This window comes from Phyllopteryx taeniolatus, chromosome 17 (assembly GCF_024500385.1).
Source record: "Phyllopteryx taeniolatus isolate TA_2022b chromosome 17, UOR_Ptae_1.2, whole genome shotgun sequence".
NCBI lineage: Eukaryota > Metazoa > Chordata > Actinopteri > Syngnathiformes > Syngnathidae > Phyllopteryx > Phyllopteryx taeniolatus.
The window spans coordinates 12,933,547-12,953,165 of record NC_084518.1 but is presented as its reverse complement, the minus strand read 5'-3'; the positions used below and the strand labels follow the sequence as shown (position 1 = coordinate 12,953,165).

General features: G+C 39.5%; 2 protein-coding genes across 12 annotated transcripts in view; one reads left to right on the top strand and one right to left on the bottom strand.

Annotated features, from left to right (window-relative positions):
* stk32a (serine/threonine kinase 32A) overlaps positions 1 to 11,922 on the top strand; it is a 72,078-nt gene extending 60,156 nt beyond the window's left edge. For 8 of the 9 annotated variants that reach the window (XM_061751389.1, XM_061751386.1, XM_061751383.1 and 5 more), the window contains 2 exons: positions 2,580 to 2,644; positions 3,411 to 11,922. In XM_061751389.1, coding sequence (XP_061607373.1) covers positions 2,580 to 2,644; positions 3,411 to 3,528 — 183 coding nt within the window. In that variant the 3' untranslated portion in view covers positions 3,529 to 11,922. The remainder of the gene's footprint in view (positions 1 to 2,579; positions 2,645 to 3,410) is intronic. The other variant, XM_061751392.1, reaches the window with a different exon arrangement.
* Positions 9,667 to 19,619, bottom strand: part of dpysl3 (dihydropyrimidinase like 3) — a 35,150-nt gene continuing 25,197 nt past the window's right edge. For 2 of the 3 annotated variants that reach the window (XM_061751381.1, XM_061751379.1), the window contains exons 10-14: positions 17,837 to 17,978; positions 16,697 to 16,867; positions 15,246 to 15,425; positions 14,136 to 14,307; positions 9,667 to 11,597 (exon numbers count right to left, since the gene is read on the bottom strand). In XM_061751381.1, coding sequence (XP_061607365.1) covers positions 11,503 to 11,597; positions 14,136 to 14,307; positions 15,246 to 15,425; positions 16,697 to 16,867; positions 17,837 to 17,978 — 760 coding nt within the window. In that variant the 3' untranslated portion in view covers positions 9,667 to 11,502. The remainder of the gene's footprint in view (positions 11,598 to 14,135; positions 14,308 to 15,245; positions 15,426 to 16,696; positions 16,868 to 17,836; positions 17,979 to 19,619) is intronic. The other variant, XM_061751380.1, reaches the window with a different exon arrangement.

Sequence of the window (19,619 nt, the reverse complement as noted above, 5' to 3'; positions counted from 1 at the left end):
TCTGCCATATAAATTTTTTGCCCAGTCTCTTCCTTATTGTTGAGTCATGAACTCTGATCTTAACTGAGGCAAGGCCTCCCTCAGCCTGCAATTCTTTCGATGTTGTCCTGGGTTCCTCTGTGACTTCCTGGATGAGTCGTCGCTGTACTCTTGGAGTCATTTTTGTAGGCCGGCCACTCCTGGGAAGGTTCACTGCTTTTCCATGTTTTTTCCATTTGAGGATAATGGTTCTCACCGTGGTCCTCTTCATTGGTCATCTCGAGTACTCCACAAAATATAAGAGCAATAAGGACACATGATGATTTATTATTTTTTTCTTTGTAGTTTGCGGTGTCTCAAAATTGATTAAGAGGTTGGCGTGTCCTGGAAAGATTTACTGTATCAAGACAGTACGCTTTACTTGAGCCAAATAGGAGTAGGTCAAGCGGAAGAGGGAGTAACCCTCAAGTACAAGGTCAGAATAGCAGCTGGTGTGGATCTCGAGGAATGATGCTGAAATTAGCTATACATCATTTGGTGGGACTGAAGTGTCATAAAAGCATATTACTTCCAAGTTAAAGGTGCACCCTTTTGGCTAGTATAGGATGGACATCCACTGATTTACTACATGTGCACTGTCCTGTGGCAAAATGTTGGGCAGTATTTTCCGGAAATGGAGATAATGAGCTATTGCGTCATCATTTGTGATTCCATTAACTCAGTTGACACATATTACTCCTCCCTGTGTGGCTTGGGTTTCTCTTTAAGTCCCACTTTCCTGCACGTTGTGACTCTACAGTCATTAGTAGGCTTTTCAATCACTATCGATGCATTATTGAACAAAATTGATGTCAGTAGCAGAACCACTGGATGGTTGTGAGGTCACTCAGTGTGTGTAGATTCGTGATTGCCAACCAGTGTGCCGTGAGAGATCTTCAGGTGTACTGTGGGAAATTGTTTTATTTCACTTAATTTGTCTGAAAATTATTGATTTACTACATTGATACTGTACATGTCCCTTTTAAAAAAAAAAAACAGCAACAAATTGGTTGTGTAGTTTCTGCAAAATCCTAACAAGCCAAGCTAGACCACTTGCCCTAGCACAGTTGTTCTTGTCTGAGTTTAAAAGCGCCTATCTTTGTCTTTGCTTGATTTTCTATGGCTCATTTGGATCAAGGCTAAGCTGGAACCGATCCCAGCTGACTTTGAGAAAGAGGTGGGGGGTACACCCTGGACTGGTTGCCAGCCAATCGCCGCATAATACAACCCAATGTTCCCAGTAGGGTTTTAGAAAATGCGTGCTGAATGTTTGTTAAAACCCCACCGGGCTCTCGTGCTCTTGCTGTTGAGTTTCATGTCTTGCCTGAATACTGTTAAATAAGCACACTAGGTATTTGACAAGGAGGGCAATTGATGTACTTTGCCTTGTTTTCATGCGGTCCATAGAGAGACGCTATTGGCAGAATTGCAGCACAGTGGCTTGCATTTACAGTAACAGCTTCTTGCTTCCTGGCGTCACTAAACTCAAGTCTTCAGTGTGATGTGGAAAAGTATTAAGGTAATCTCTGATATGAGAGTGTGAATGGATAGTTGGGTACTCTGACTTACAAATTGTGTCAAACCTGTAATTATAAGATTTTTCCCAGTGTGAGGTAACATTGGTGGTGTCTGGTTATCACTAGTAAGACTAACCTGGTTCTAGCCCCCCTAGTTACTTAACATTTAACCAGAAATGTTCTTGTCCTGTTCATTTGTTTTACTTACTTTGTTTTCCCCACTGTGAGGGCACCTGCCCAAAGCCTTTCTGCTGGGCTCTGACTGACAGCAGTGAGCAGGGAGTCAGCCACTTTTCACCCAATGGGGGCACCCCGCAGCTCGGGGTTCGATCATCATCGAGCAAGAGGGTGGCCAGGTGGAAGTAGCCAGAGGGATAAACATGCTCCTCCTAATCAATTAATTAATCAATCATAAGTACAGTAAATGGGTCACCTTGTTGTATGGTAGAAAATACTTCTTTAGACAGCAACCCGAATCAACAGTGCCTGTGCTGGTGGCGGCCTTGTAGTGTACTTCATGTTTTTCCTGAATTGATCAGTCACTAGACTTAAGTGTCTCTTCGCTCCACCCTTCAAGCACTGCAGCCAAAAAGTACAATTCGGTTATTTTGTCACCCACCCAAACCTTTTTTTTTTTTTTTTTTTTATTACAGTTGAAATGCTCAACTTTGATACTAAACCAATAAGTTAGATCTCAAAGTCACTTGGATGTAATCTGTAAAGTCTGCTTGGCGCCGTGATCTCCCCATGACATAGTAATGAAGCACCTGCACGCTTGTCTCGGCTCTCCAGGAGTTTGAGGGCAGAGCAGAATGTTTTCTCGTGATGAAGTGGACCAGATATGTAGCAGGAGGTGGCGGTAACAGTAGAGCATGAGAGTCCTCTAATAAACAAGGGGCAGAAAGTTACTGTGCGTTTTGTGGTACAAATGGTGTCAAACAATTGGAGGATACCCATTGGGATGCCTTGTGGTCATCCATGACCATGTTTAATATTGATGGAAAATCTATCGTTTACTCATTAATGTGTTTGTCTTTTCTCCAGAATGGTCAGTTGCAGCAACGTTTGGATAACGTCCAGAGAGACTTTATTATCTTCAACAGAGAAAAGTAAGACAGCGCCCATAATTGGAGTTTTTAAGTAATAGAAAAAAATAATGGTCCAGAAGGGTATATAAAAAAAAAAAAAGATGCTTTAATAAAAGTGATTTTTTTTTTTTTAATTATGTTCCTCGTCCACTACTTAAACTGTGACTGTCATTTTTTTTATTCTGGAAAGAACTAAATGCTTCCATCGTAATTTATAAAAGGCAAAAAGAGACATCAAATCCCTCTAACAAATGCTAAAAAGTCGTGTTTGTCATTCCGTAAATTAGTTGGCTGCCTACATCGTCATGGTTCACGGAAGATGACGCGCAGTAAAACCATGTCAATACTATTTTTGATTGTGGAATTGGGGTAACTCCTTCAGTGTGTTTTTAACAACACAAAATTGTAATAGTGAGAAGATCATCCTCATCTGTTTAGGAAGCTACTTCAGGTTAAGATCAAATAAATTCCTCTATCTGAATTTTTCTCTGGATTTGTACCTAAATGTAATGGCCAACCCTTCACAAAGTTTCATGATAATCAGTTTTGTAGATTTTGTGTAAATTGCTACCTAACAAATGAAGCAACAAAGTTTGTGATCAAAACCTCTTGACTTTTGCCCTTTCTTACTTGAATATGGACCATTGTCTTAAAGGCAGCGAATGTACCATTAAACTACAACTATGACTCCTCCCTAGAGGTGATCTATCCGATGTATGTATATGTAGTCTTGTTGTCATGACATCATCAGCTACATTTCAAACTTGACATGATTTTTGTTGAACAGATCAAGGAAAGCAGCGTCGGATTTAGACTCAGCTGAACTGTCCACAAGCAACAAGAACAAAGCAATAGAGGACGGTCGGAACAACAATGTGGAACCGGTCGCTTTTTTGTCAGGATAGGACAACCGGACTTGAGTTCTCCCCCAACCTCCAACCCATCTTGTCTCGCTTATCTCTCACCACTGCTTGTGGATCAGCTCCTACTGTATAGTGTCCTCCCCAGCGCAAGCACACTGACGTTAGTGGGCTGCTATGTTGCCTCAACAAACATTGCAAAGACTCGACAAATACAAAACTGACTCTTAACGGACATTGTGGCAGGATTTTTGGCTTCTTTTTTGTCTCACCTTGAAGAACTTTATATGTACAGTCAGGCACGTCCTACTCCTTTACACGAGACTGTCACGCCTATGGAGCAAATGTAGTCGCAGTCTAAATATGCTGCTGAACATTTTGTCTAGATCAAGTTTGAATTCAACGTGAGGTTGACGGTGGTATCAGGACTTTGGTCAGGAATGGTAGTCCACCTTTAAGCTACTGGACATGGTTTTGATTTGAAGGTTTGTACTACTGCTTTACTTGTCTGAAGCAGTTTCTCCCAACCTGTATTGAACCAAGACGCATATTTTCCATTAGAGAAATCTCACGGTACACCACCAAACAAAATTGTTACAAAAATCTATTTCCTGAAGTAATGATGATCTGGTTTCAATTTACTCACCAAAATACTTAGTCTGAAATCTGAGCCTGTTTAGTTGTAGACAAAGCTATCATTCTGTTGTATGATTGGCAACATGGATACACATAATTGTACCTTCTGCCATGCAGTGGAAGAGCATTTAATTGTTTTGCCTGTCACTATACGTGGCTGGCATAGATAGATGAACAAAGATGCTTTATTCGTAGTAAATAAATATTTTCATACCAATTAAGTGAAATTGCCGCAGCACCTAGGTTGGGAAACACTGGTCTGGAGCACAAACTCCTTTGATTTTGAAGGACACGAGATAGCTGAGGTTATAATGGTTGAATGTGTACATGTTCCGATTTTGTGCTCCACACACAATGTTTAAGCATCTTCTTGAAACTTAACTGTCAGAGCAAGCATACTATTGATTTTCAATATCTAACCATGTTAAATGTTCTTACTGGTCATTTTAAAACACTTTGGCTTTTCACCACAAATGTGTTGAGGCACTAGCTGTGTAAATAGTGAATTATCATATTGTAGCAGTGTGACAAACAAAGTAGAGCGATGAAGGATATGCAGCATTTTGCCTTCTTTTCACTTTATTTTGTTACTGCCCAGAAAGAACAGTTTATCTTCCACCAATCAAGCAGACTATAGTGTGCTCGCTCTGCCCTTTCGGTACCCCAACAGAAGTGCCAAAAAAGTGGTATGGATGGGATCTTTTGGTACCTTTTCCAACTTTTCACAACGGAAACAAAAATGTGTCCTGTCTAGTATGCTGAAGGTAGCTTATTTGTCCTTGCTGGTCGTTTGTGACCTCTTTGCCGGGTCTACACACTTTCATCTTAAAGGAGATGATTATGCTTTTTTTTTTTTTTTGTACCACATTTTAAAATGGTCTGTCTGTGATATCCATCCGTTCATCCATTTTCTGAGCCCCTTCTCCTCACTAGGGTCACAGGCGTGCTGGAGCCTATCCCAGCTATCATCGGGCAGGAGGCGGGGTACACCCTGAACTGGTTGCCAGCCAATCGCAGGGCACATCCTTTTGTCCAAATATACCAAGGATCAAGATGTAGAGACACTTCACACCGCTTATTTCTGGTTTGCTGAAATTCGCACATTCGTGTGTTTAAGTGAGCGACGGCAGTCCCCTCCCAACATCCTGCTGAGCCAATGGCGAGTTCAGATTCAGAATAAAAAAGCAGGAGCGGAACACAGTGAGAAAAAAAAGCCAAAAGCGTTTTTATGCGTGGAGACAGCACTTCATAAACTACTCTAGGTGTATGTGGTGCCGGGACATGTCACTAAACACCCCACCACCACTACCGCATCGATAACTTTATTGCGCAATCAAGTATGTGCCACTTTACAGAATGCAGCTCTGCTTACCTTTTTCCTTTGAAGTACTGCTTCAGACAGTGTAGTCTGGCAGTTGCTTGAAGGTGGCTCTGGAACTTTGCCCAGCCTACCTGATCATGAAATGTAGGGTTACTGCAGTTATTATGTAAATTAGCCACGCTGTTATATAGCAATGCCGAAATGTTCATTCATAAACACATTTAGAACTAGGTAAATAGTAAAAAGGTTTACTGATTTAATTTCACTCTTAATGGGTGTGCAGGCAGTCCAGAGACCCAACTGCAGTCTTCCTGCGCTACTTGCCAAGTGTATATGCCACAAGATTGCGGCAAAGCACTTTTTTTTATTAAACAGGGCTATGTCCTGACTACATGAAGCACCTCCACTCACTTCAACATAGTTCCTTGGCACCAAAATAATACTTTTATATCAGCCAGGACTTGGGTCTGAGCACAAAAACAGCGAAGGTTTCCAGAAACTCCTAAACAATTACGGTAAAGTCATTTTTCCATAATAAGGAACAATTCCCGCAACTGATTTCTTTGTATGAATGCCTCAGCTGATCATAGCTGCACATCAGAATTAGAATCATAATTATCTTTATTTGCCAAGTATGTCCAAAAAACACACAAGGAATTGGTCTCCGGTAGTTGGAGCTGCTCTAGTATGACAACAGACACTCAATTGACAGAGAACACTTTTGAGACATAAAGACATTGAGAAAAACAGTCACTGAGCAATAAAGGGTTGCTAGCTATCTGGTAATGCCAGTACAATTTTATTTTTTATTTTTTTTGACAGTTGTGCAAAAAGATGCAGATGACGCTAGCACTTAGAGCAGTTCGAATGACTAATCTCGTAATAGTCTGGTGCAATGACCATTGTGCAAAAGGCGCCGAGACTTCAAGGAGTGTATGCAGTTTAAAGTGACGAGTAGCGCGATAATCTGGGACAATGTTGATTGTGCAAATGTTGCAGATACTCCTCAGTCAGTGTGCAAATGGGGCAAATGCTACTCTGGCATGAGTGGCCAGTATTGGTCAACAACAGATATGCAAATAGTGCAGCGTGGCGAGACTACTACAGTGAGTGCACGAGTAATATATAATTGGCCCGACAGAAATGTGACAACAAACTCAAGACAAAAAAATTGGCAGCATTTTGCAATGGAATTATCGGTTAGCTGTATAAGAAGTTGATTGCAAGAGGGAAGAAGCTGTTGGAATCTCTGCTAGTTCTAGTTTGCATTGATCGGTAGCGGCTACCTGAGGTAAGGAGCTGGAAGAGCTGGTGACCAGGATGTGGAGGGTCCAAGAGGATTTTCCATATATCAATTGCGGAAGAAGTGCTGATGCTGTGTGTGGATGAGGTGGTCTCTCCCAGCCTCACCTGCTGTGTCCTGCCCGTCAGGAAGCTGTAAATCCACTGGCAGGTGGCAGGCGAGACGCTGAGCTGGAGAATCTTGGAGGAAAGGAGTTCAGGGATGATGGTGTTGAACGCTGAGCTGAAGTCCACGAACAGGATCCTCGCGTAGGTCCCTGCACTGTCGAGGTGATCTAGGATGAAGTGCAGTCCCATGTTGACTGCATCAACCGCAGACCTGTTTGCTCGGTAAATACTGTACAGTATGTTCTTGAATACTTATTAGCACTTGTGAAGCCATCACAAGCATTACAATTGCACTATTCGGTTTACAATACTCCCGATTCTACAAAACTATCTGAAAATATTTCAAACTTGAGCTTTGCTTTGCACATGTATATTTATCCACTGTAGCATTTATTCACAAAGGCAAATCCGTTATCGAAGAGGGTTAAGCTCAGTCTGCGATGCACTGAACTCTGATCTGTCAAATCGTTTCTTCTTATTAAATGTCTTTGTGAGGTGTACAAGCAGTTGCCAATGTGCTACATTTACTGAATATACATTTGCATTTGTTTGGTTTGATTTTGTATTTATATTTGCTGAAGAAAATACCACATAACCTCTGGAAAGATATCCATGCATAGAAGATGGTGGGCAGTGAAAAGCACTATGTTATTTTGGGTACTCATGCAAAGAATTTATTCGTAATAAATAAATAAATACTGGCTTTCATTAATAATAACTTCTAACAGCTTATTAATTCTTTGATGTTACACTGTGCTCAGTCTTTATATGTTTAAACTCTTCTTCTAGCACTTTTCCACCCAAAAAGAAAAAAGTGGGCACAGTGTTTGGACTTTCCTTTTCTGTGTTGGTGTTGTTATTCATTGTTGTAATTTTACACGTTGTTTCCTGTCTTTAACAGTACAACACTGTGGAATAGTTTGAAGCAGTCAGCGAATACATTAGGGGAAAAAAAGGTTCGCAAAATCAAATGTATGCTTTAAACACATGTATATCAGACAAAGGGAACAGACCTGTGAATCTCAAAATAGAGGTTTTGTTGTCCCTTAGTTGTCACTGTGTCTTTCTTCTACTGTATCTATAAAGGTGTGCCTTAAATAATAACTAAACTTTCTTTCAGAACCAATCTGACTCTGCCTTTGCCCTTTACTGCATATTCACTCGTCATTTAAGCATCAAGTGTTTCTGATTCCTGCAATTGGGAAGAACAAGTGGTGTAGAAGATGGATGGATGGATGGATGGATGGATGATTGTGGAGGTGTACCCAATGTTTATGTTGCCCCAGGGCTCCCCCAACAGTTGCAAATTGCAAATAATTTTCTTTAAAGCCTCAGCGGTCAATGAAGATGGAAATGATAGGCGTCCAGGCTGGTCATTTTATGGAGCCAATTAAGCACACGTACATTTGAAAAATCACCCCCCAAAAAGTACACAAAAATAAAAGAAATTTCAAATTTTTTTTTAAAGGATGATATTGTCTCAATTTACTCAAAAAATATTTATTCAGTGTAATATATGGGACTGTTAAGTTGAACCCAAAGATGTATGAATGGTAACAGGCAGATACACGGATTCATTTTACCTTTTGCCATCGAGCGGAAGAACATTTAATTGTTCTGCCTGTAACTATGTTGCTGGCATAGATGGATGAACAAAGATAAATACATCATTTATAGTCAATAAATAATAATTTTCTCATTTATATCTCAAAATAATTTTTTTTTTTAAAGATCTACTACCTCCTAAGCTTCAAACGGCATGTGCAAGAGAGAATTAAAGTACACCTCCTGTAGATGCATTGTTCCAATGTGAAGGATATTGTTATTATTATTATTATTATTATGTGTTTTTGTGTATGCGTTTTGTTTTTTATGTCTGTTTTTTTTTATTGGCTTGCATTTACCTTGTTTACTCTGCAGCCAGGTCAGCATTGCAAAAGAGAATCTGTTTTTGTTTTCCTTACCTGAATGGATGGATGGATTGATGGATGGATGGATAGATAGATAGATAGATACAATTAAGTGAAATTGTAGTTTCACACGGCACACCTGTAGATCTGTTATGGCACAATAATCACATGGCACAGTGGGTGGGAATTACTGCAGTCGACGACAAATGTAGGTGTTCTTTCGTATCCTTGGAAACAATGCAGCTAGTGTGTGCTTTCAAAATGATTTTGAAGCTTGTATTTGACGTCAAGTTATTACCATTGATTGATTTAATATGGTAAAAAAGGAGGAAAAATAATCAATGGCATGGCATCATGAGTACTGGTGTGCTCCTAGCCTCCCCTAGTGCCCAAATGTGTTATTGCTTCATTTGCATTAAAAAAAAAAAAAAAAAAAAGGTGGCTAAAGCATCCATCCATCCATTTTCTATAGTGCTTGTACTCATTAGGGTGAACTGGTTCCTGTCCTATCAGTCTATCATAGGGTCCATATAGAGACAGAAAAATATTCATTGGAATTAACCTGAAAGAACATAATTGGTAGTTTTTGGGGGGTTTTTTTTGTTTGTTTTTTGAAGTGATCCTACAGTGTGAAGGTCAGAGATGCTTGAGTGGATGATTCACTGTTACATCAACAACCTAACGTCATTCAGTGCTACTCTTTATTGTTGCTCCAATCCCTGAGTTACACTTAGTCATCAGTCATACGCCATACGATGCATCACTGTTGCCTCACTCTGTTTATTACACAACTATAAAGAGACAGGCCACCCAAAGTAGGGGAGATTGTTATGCTTTGTTAGACCGTGACATATGCTATCAAGTCTTGGTAGTAGAAAAGTGACAAAACACACACAAACACTTCAGTCAATCATCTGCGACTCTTGTTTTTATTCCAGAATCAAGTCAGACCACCACAACACATCTCCTTTCTTCAAGTCTGCCATTTTCAGGGGGGTTTATACAACAGTATAAAAGAAACAACATATAACAAACTAATATAAATACAAACAAAACAAAAAAACAACACAACTTGGTTCCTACAAAGTTGTATTAGGGCCACAGTGAAAAGAACGTTTATTACGAGAAAAATAGCAAACCCAATGAAAAAGCAGATTTTAGTTGATAGTGTACCACAAAGTCGAACATGACACATTCTTGCACATGTAGAAATTCAATTCAATTCAAAATTTGCTCTCATAACATTACTGCTGTTTCTTTTTTTTAGCAAAAGTAACACTTGTTAAGGATGCAGATTTGCCTTTTGCATGCATTGTAGTGTTTGAGGTAACATTACCACTCTTTTCCTGTCATGAAAATTTCTTCTCATAATATTAAAAAACAGAATGTTTTAAAACATTATGACTTCATTCTAAGCAAAATTAAGACTTTCTTCTTGTAACAATTTGCTGATGTAACATGATTACAAAATTCGGACTTTTTTCAAACTAATATACAGCTTTGTTGTCTTAATCAGTTTCAGGGTTTTCTTTATTCAAATAACATTATTACTTTATTTATCATGAAGTTACAACTTTGTTTCTGCACCTTACAATTTTTTTCATGCACAGACTTTGCCTCGTAATACATTTTTCTGTCCTAAAATTCCAACTTTATTTTCACAACATGACAAATATTTTTTGATTTTGATTTCAGTGTGACCCTAATGCACTTTGTTGTAGATTCGTGCCTCGGAGTTGGTGAGATAAAAACAACATCTTCTCCCCCTTCCTTCCTTCCTTCCTTCCTTCCTTCCTTCCTTCCTTCCTTCCTTCCTTCCTTCCTTCCTTCACATGGACACTTTTTACTTTCAACATTGGGTAGAATATTGGACCCATTATGGCTGATGTTAAAGTGGTTGCATGAGTGTTCTGGTGGGATAGCTGCACATTAGGACTTTTGTGTTTGCGAGGAAATCAGAGCTAGAGGATTGAGAAGGTTTTCTTAACGCATCGTTTCTTTCTTTTGTTGTTTATAAGGGTCAGGTGTACATATCTTTGAATTTTTTTCATGACTCATTTTAGAGATGATCTCCAGTAAACATTAACAAGTGCAAAGAAATGTTTTTGGGTTTTTTTTCGTTTTTTTTTACAATAACCATGATTTTCCTTTTGCTACTTTTTTTTCAAATACTCATCATTCAGTACATGACATGTGGATGGGGTTGCCATGGAGACGAGTTGAAAAGAATCATGGATCACGTCACCAGTATCTGTGTGGCCCATGCAGCTCCATGTCTTTCAGATCAAAATCGCCTCTCGGATTCTCTAAGTACCGTTTTTATCATTATTTGGCCCCCATAAACAAGCTAAACAACATCATTCACAAAGCTACATGAACTCTACAATGACATAGAAAGCCGATTAGGATGAATGTATATGTCATTTAAGACCAGGTAGTTTACTTACTTTTTATACAGATTTATTTAACCAACTACCAAGAGCACCAGTACAGAATCTCTAGCATATTTAACTGTTGAGAAGAAAGACTGAGACTGGTTGTGCTTTGGTTGCATTTTTTTTTTCATTTGAGAAACCAAAGTCTAGCATAGTGACAGGTAAGGCAAGTTTAGTCAGCGGTTTTGTTGTTTTTAATTAGTCTTGGTCGCGTTCAAATCAGCTCTACCCTCACTCACACAAACATTAACACGCACTCTGGCTCTGGAGGCACACAGTTATTCCTCCTGTGACAGCGGAAAGCGGTTTAACTGAGGGAGGTGATGTTGGACCGGCCACCGGGGGGCACCATAATACGACGACCGGCAGGCCTGATGGGGACCTCATCAGGGGTCGGGGGACCTAGGAGTACAGAGAGGAGTGACAAGTGAGGAAGTTGCATGAAAAAGACTTCAGATTTTGATGTGATTTAAAATAAATTTTTCTTAATATACATCACTGGACACACTACAACAATTGTATCAAAACATGTTGATGATGATTGATACCAGATAACTAACAACCCTTTATTGCTCAGTGACTGTTTTTGTCAATGTCTTTATGTCTCAAAAGTGTTCTCTGTCAATTGACTGTCTGTTGTCGTACTAGAGCGGCTCCAACTACCGGAGACAAATTCCTTGTGTGTTTTTTGGACATACTTGGCAAATAAAGATGATTCCGATTCTGATTCTGATACTCTCATAGAGCCATTCATTTAACAGCATGTATAATATTACCCTTGTATTTTTGCAGTGGTGTACAACTGTGTAAACAAAGAACACACCCAATGTGATTAAAAAGGCCTAGGAGCAGCCAGTCGTGAAATCATGTTGAAATTCCTTCCTGAGGAGATCACCTTCTTATTCTTATTGTTAAGACAGGCACTTGTTAAGACAGGTAGCACGACCAAGGCCTACATCCCATTCTGCACGCTTCTACTATACATTGAGGATGTTAAAGATTCTAAGGTGCTGGTAAAGTTCTTTTAAAATTTTGCCTTTACAAAGAAAAAAATAAATAAATCATTTTAGTAATTATTTTATCAATACATTTGCTATGGTTGAACTGCATCATACAGAGAGCTGTTTGTAACAGAGTGCTGCCTCGAGATACAAGTGACCCGACATACGTACAAGCCATCATTTGGCTGATTTTTCGCTCTTTCAACTGAACATCAAACAAAGAATTACACGTGTATTTAAAACAATCACATAGCTTTGCTTTAGATAGTCTGTTAACTGTTTAAATTTTTTTTTAAATAATTTCAAAATGCCATAGATGGGCTAACAAATGCCATCTGTGTCGTGGTATTATAACCCTAAAGCAATGGATACTGGAATTCAAAGTAACACGTAGACAGGTAATATAATAATACTAACAGGAATGTATTCTTTATCCTCTATGAAGAATGACTAATTATTACTGCAGCTGACTGAGGGGTTTTGACCGGCTCCATGTATATCCGTATGTATGTATTATACTGCCAAATGTCCATTGAACTGAAGCAAAAACTGTTTAATTCTTTATATTCTAAATATTTATGTAATTACTGTATGTTTTATAAAGTGTAATATTATAGAATGCTACTTTTCTTATAAAACACATTACAAAAATGTTTTGTTTTTGAGAGACTGAATTACTATTCATTTCAATAGGGAAACATGACTTGGAATGCAAAGGTTTTGAGTTACTGTGCAAGCATGGTTGCAGAACGAATTCAACTCATATCTCAAGTATTTCAATAACCTTATTACTTTGATGAGAGGGCAAAATATGAAAAACTACCACATTTAAAATTAAGTCTTAATGAAGTTTCTTTGGCGAACCACACACATAAGCACATACAAACATAACTCTGGTTATAATCTATTTAAGAGACATTAAATATAGTATATAGTATGAGTTTTAGATTTCTTTCTTTTCGATTTCAGACATGTTTTTGTTTTGTTTTCAAATATAAAATCTATTTTAAAGAAAAAAGAAGCCAAGATGAACGCTATCCATCGATGTAATACATACGGTGCTCCGAATAAAATAATTTTGCATATAATTTTATATTATCCTACCGAGTGCTTGGATTTGGAATTCTTTCCGACCTCATTTTTTAATAAATACTGTATATTGTAGAACTTTGGTTTAACACACTTGGCGCTCTCATACTGATAAAGAAAGCTTTTGTATTGGATCCTATAGAACCGTGAAGGTACACCTGTCGTAGCCAGTGACTGTTTTATTCCGAGTGACTGTGAATGCATCACTTGTGAAAGGGGTCTTACATTTTTTTTATGAAATGTTAAGCACTGAAAATTACGTTATAAATGTCATAACATCCATCCATCTATTTTATTTAGTGCTTGCCTTCATTTGGGTCATGTGCTGGTCCAGAAAACTTTTAACCCCAGATAATTATTAAATGTTTTTCTTACTTTTTTTGGAAAACAAGATTACGATAACAAAAAATATATTTCATATTTGTAAAATCATAATAATGAAACACCAGGATAATATAATTTTGTTTACTTTTTAAAATTTGTTTGTCATTACCTTTCTTTGTTGATTGCTGTTGCCATGTAAATTATTGACATTTTTATGGGGGAATTTGCACCTCCTTGTGGAGACATTATAAGGGGTCTTCAAGAATTTTGCTAATAAAGGTTGAAGTGCGAGGTTATCGACGTTAAGGAAGCATGACATCTTCATCGTTCGTAGATCTCTGTATTTGAGGGAGGAGCTAAGGTTATCCCATTGTTGGTAGAAAGTGACTAAGAGTGTCATGGCCGCATGTGTCGGTTATTGCTTTGAGACTGGTTACCATGCAGTATACGTTTTGTGCCCTTTGCAGGGCAATGTAGTAATCACGAGGGATGTATTTGAAGAAAGAGCTGAGGGTATTATGCTCACCGCATGGTGCAGGGTTACCTGCTAGACTAAATCCAGACTGGTGCAAGTTCCTGACGGGCTGCTTAGTAGGCGACGTGCGCGCCGAGGCGGACGGGGTGCCGCCACGAGACATGGAGAATTCCGACACAGGGCCGTCATACATTCCCCTGGGCACTGCCCTCAGAACGGCCAGCTGCACGGAACCACAGATAGAAAGTTAAGAATGGACTAGTAAGAAGGATAAAAAGACTCAGAGAACTGGTGGCTTCGCTGCTTTTTTTTCTGGTTTTCCAGTCATCCAGGTTTGCACATGCCCTCCCCCCCAAAAAAAACAAAACAAAAAAAAAAAGCACATGGGAAATAGCTGTCAAGACTGCACAGTGAAAATTTGTTATGCTTTCTTATATAAGAAATAGTTCGGCACCAACCACTTAGGTAGTCTGCATACCAGGAAATCAACTGTACAGTCTCTTACTGTTTGAAAATGTTTAGCTGAATTTTTTTTTTTTTTTTTTACAAATGTTCCAAGTTGTACACTTTGGGAAATGGAATTGATAAGAATTACAGTAACTCAAAATGGTTTTAGTAATTTATGTATGTATATACACTGATGCACTCATTTTGTCATCCAATTTCCCTTCCAACACGGATGTATTAAATCAGCTAGCAAGAGGCTAAGCTACACTGTATTTGTTTATGGAGTAAACCAGTGACTAGAACACAAATGAGTAACATTTTTTGTCGCCCATCTAATATGTTCCATGTGGGAACTTTTTACAACTCTGTACTGTCACGAAAAAAATCTGAATACTAATACGACCAATGTAATTTTTTACTAGCTGTCTGCGACCCACCCAAAACGAGTCCGCGACCCACTTTTGGGTACCGACCCACTAGTTGAGAATCATTGTACCAAATAACACAGACGTGCATCATAATTCATGATAAAACTAGTAATTAAAATCCGGATTTACCAGTCGAACAGAAGCAACAATAAAATGGACACAATTGCTTGATCATCTGTTGCTAGGCAGACATTCAAGGGGCACAAATATACATAAACACATTTTTTACAGCTACATCCAATAAGGTGTTTAAAATTAAAGTATACTCTTTACACAAGACTTTTACCTGCTTCCTGGCTTTGACGCGCTTGTAAGCGTAGTCGGGGAACGGCGAGCAGGGGATGAAGCGGCCAACACCCGAGATCACGTGCAGGTTGCCGTCTTCCAGGACGATCTTTCCCTGACAGATGACCACCAGCGGGGCGCCACGCAGGTCCATGCCCTCGAAGATGTTGTACTCGGCGGCCTGGAATTAAGTGGAAAAGCAAGGGAAGACGATAAGATTACAGCATGGTTTAAATTGAACTGGAATTTTTCTCCCTTCCTTCCTCTCGTACTCTACTTTCCAAAGTTGATCTTTTTTCCACGATCAATACTTCATGTTCAGTCATTTTTATGTTTCTAATCTTCAATATAGTCAACTCCCTCATTCCAGTGGTGATCCTTCCTGGCCTCTTTTGTGCTGTCGTCCAAATTGAGGCCAGAACAGAGCAGACCTCCCAGCGTCTGTGCGCCAAATGTGAGGTCATGACAAATGTGTGTATGCGTGTGTGTGCGTGTGAGCTCAATATGATGGTAAACATGGCCGCTCCTGCTTGGCAGGGCGTCAAACTATCCATTAGTTTTGATTTCTTTTCGCTGGGATCCACTCTGAATTCCCTCTTTGTGCTTGTGGGGACAATCAAGCTGTGGGAAATGAACATGTGACATCATTACATAAGAGCCAAAAGAGGATGTCATTCACTTTAGGAGCTTTACAGATGATTTGTTATCCCAAAGACTCAGCTCTTTGAGTCCCTGTCTACTGAATGAAACTCATCTTCTGCTTACCTTATTTACTACTACAGCATTGTCGGAGAGGGACACAATATGAGAAACAGCTCTCATGACGCATTGCAGTGCAATCAACAACCACAATCGTTTGTTAAATTAATCATTCTGTGACAGCGTCAATCAAAACTCAGCATACTATCTTCGTAAAGGAAGAATTTTTGATGCATTGGATCTGATTTACCAGATTTGAAGTTGGTGTTTCAGTTAAAGAGCAGACAGATTGATGGAATTAAGATGGTTAAATACAGCGTGAAATCAAAGTTGTCTGCCAAAATCTGTTTTCCACTTGCAGAGATGTTTTCCATCAGAAAAAACATCTGCGATGTGATCCTGTGCAAATATTACAAAGCTCTTTCGTCCACTTATTGTTTTAAACAATACATCAGTGTGATGTATGGTAGGAAACGCCACTAAATGGTTGTTATCGTTACCTAAATGTTTTTCTTTTGATTCAGTGAATGTGAATGTACTTCGTGAGTCAGATGAAGATCCTCGGAGACCTCATTTCCGTTACGAGGAACTCAGAGCTCCCTGGACGCTGGTCAAAAATGTGTTTTCTCGCCTTCAAAACTCTCTGTTGCTCACAAGCACACATGCTGTCTCTTATTCTACCTCCATGGTCAATTCCTTACTCCTTCATACATCTGCTTCATATGTAAAAATGATGCACGGTTCCCTACGTACCGAGTTGTGTTTCTTTGCCGTGATGGTTCGGATGGCGTCGGTGTCCCAGATGACCAGGTCGGCATCAGAGCCCACGGCGATCCGACCCTTACGTGGGTACAGGTTGAGGATCTTAGCCGCGTTGGTGCTGGTAACCGCCACAAACATGTTCTCGTCCATCTTGCCTGTAGTCTATACAGGAAGGAGGGGGATATATATCTGGTGTTAAAATGTAAAAGACAAATTTAGGTACATGTATTTTGGAAATGCGTACAACAAGAATGGTACAGCAACCTAAACAACCACACTGCATTTTTAGTAATTGGTATCAAGTCATCATTATTATATATTTTTTAATCATCTCACTGGCACACAGCCACGAACAATCGGGGTGAAGGGTGGTCTCCAAGTGCCCACTTCATGGCGCAGGTCAGTGATCTCCTTCCAAGCCAACTTTACATATTTCTGCCATGGAGGTCTGCTTGCAGTTCCTCAGAAACGTACTTTGCCCGCTTCGACCTCCCAGACTCGAGAAAATCATTTTGTTCTTCCGCCGTGTCAAGACTATTAGTGTGCCACTCGCGTGCCGCAGTTAGAGGGAATGAGAGGAGCCATTTTGATTGGATAGGGTTGAAGTCGGCTGTGAACACGGCCACATCAGTGCAGATGTCCTTTTAAATGTGCTTAAAACACGTCGGTCATTGAAATGACCAACACTGGGTCTAACCCACCTCCTCGCAGTTACGTCAGGCGCAGCGTTGGATTTATGTGAAAATAAAGCCCGATATGTGTATAGCCTACACAGGCTACATGCGGCCCGCTCTGTTCTTTAATCCATCTGAGCAATGACATTAGCAAGAGTCCTGTAATATTTGTTGCTTTTTTCCCTCAAATTTGTTCATTAAAATATATTCATATTGTGTTTATTTTGTATTAATTCATCTCATTGTGTTAATGAATTGTGATTCAACTTATCATAAAACATTAAATAAAAAAATATTTGAAGTTTTATTTTTGAATTAGCTTTTTTAAAAACATTTTAAACAATTAAGCCTAATTTAAGAATGACATGACCTTGTAAAAAATAAAAAATGACACCAAGACACAATCCCTGAAAATAACAGAAGATAGGAATGTGAAGATGACGCAAGGGTGTCTGACCACAGCTTTGTCCCAGATGAGGGTCATCCTTTCCTCCACCCCGTTGACGCCCTCGGGGATCTGAGTGAAGTCGTCCTTGCCGATGGCCTTCTGAGACACGCTGAACGTACAGTGAGCGCTGCCACTCACACTCAGGTCTCCACTGGAGGACACACACACACACACGTCTGTAACACAACTACACTAGATGTGTCTACAATACGTAAGTGATAGTCCGCAGTGCCACACAAAAACAGCGCAAGGACTTTTTGGGTTTGTATTGAGTTGAAAACATTTCCTGTTTCCACATGACAAGCTAACTCACTTGCAAGGCGGTCAGTTGTGTAACTATCAAAAATAACTCAACCCCAACCTGACTTGATGTTACAAGGCTAGCTGGCAGACACAAGTGAAGCCAACATGCTGGCATTTGTGAGTTATAGCTATTTTACACAAATCAGACTCTTCAATGACCTTTTATTTAAGTGTAAAAGCTCAACAAAGCGCGTTGTTTTCCTCTGTGGTTGTTACACAACTGATTTCCACCAAAACAAATAACAATTGCCGGTTCCATATGCTTTATTAAATCATTCTTCAAAAATTCAAAAGTAGCGTCAGAGCCAACAAACAAAGGAACAAATACAAATCAGATTTGTTTCACTTTTGATAGTGTAATTTATTTATTTTAGCATTTGAGTCACGCTGGAAACATTACCCCTTCAGAAAATGCAAATGATATAGTCCATCTCATGCAACCATTCAAATGTCATTTTACATGAACCAGAAAGTAACTACTTTTTTCACTTATATTTGAAGAATCTTATCTATTGCTTTGCCATTTGAGTGTTAGTTATTATAAATTGACCCAGCTTTAAAAAGTAAAAATTATACCTGTAGTCCCTCACTCTGCATAAACCAGCAAGTCGCTTACTCATAAACAAAATCATACAAACAAACAATGCGGCAATGCATTTTTATTTATTATTTTCACTTTTATGGGAGGATTTATTTTTTCTTGTCTTTGCTTGTGTCCTAGTGGAACCAGTCATTTTCCTCAACCATCCATCCATCCATCCATCCATTTTCTGGGCCGCTTATCCTCACTAGGGTCGCGGGAGTGCTGGAACCTATCCCAGCTAACTTCGAGCAGGAGGCGGGGTACACCCTGAACTGGTTGCCAGCTAATCGCAGGGCACACATACACAAACAACCATTCGCACTCACATTCACACCTACGGGCAATTTAAAGTCGGCAATCAACCTACAACGCATGTGTTTGGGATGTGGGAGGAAACCGGAGTGCCCGGAGAAAACCCACGCAGGCACGGGGAGAACATGCAAACTCCACACAGGCGGTGCCGGGTTTTGAACCCCGGTCCTCAGAACTGTGAGGCAGACGCTCTAACCAGTCGTTCTCCTCTCCTCAACCAACCAGAAAGTACTTTGCTAACGAATCTATAAACACAAATCCCAATGTTTTTTTCACTTATCATTTTCATTTGCTCACCCCAGAATAAAAAACTGTAGCATCCCATCCATGTATTACTAGCGTCTTGCATCATTCTACATAAACCAGGAATACGGCGCCCAATGAGCTCTCTTATTTTCCCACTCCCATTCCAGATGGAAGAGCTCTACTTCACACCAAATTGCAAATGGTGCAGTCCCGTCCCGCAAAATGTTGTATGTCAACTTCCATCAACTAAATAGTAGCCTGCTAAATAACAAGGAAACTGGCGCATGCCAGAATCTGGAGATTTAGGTTCTATTTTTATCATTATTATGCATTATAATAACACAAGTA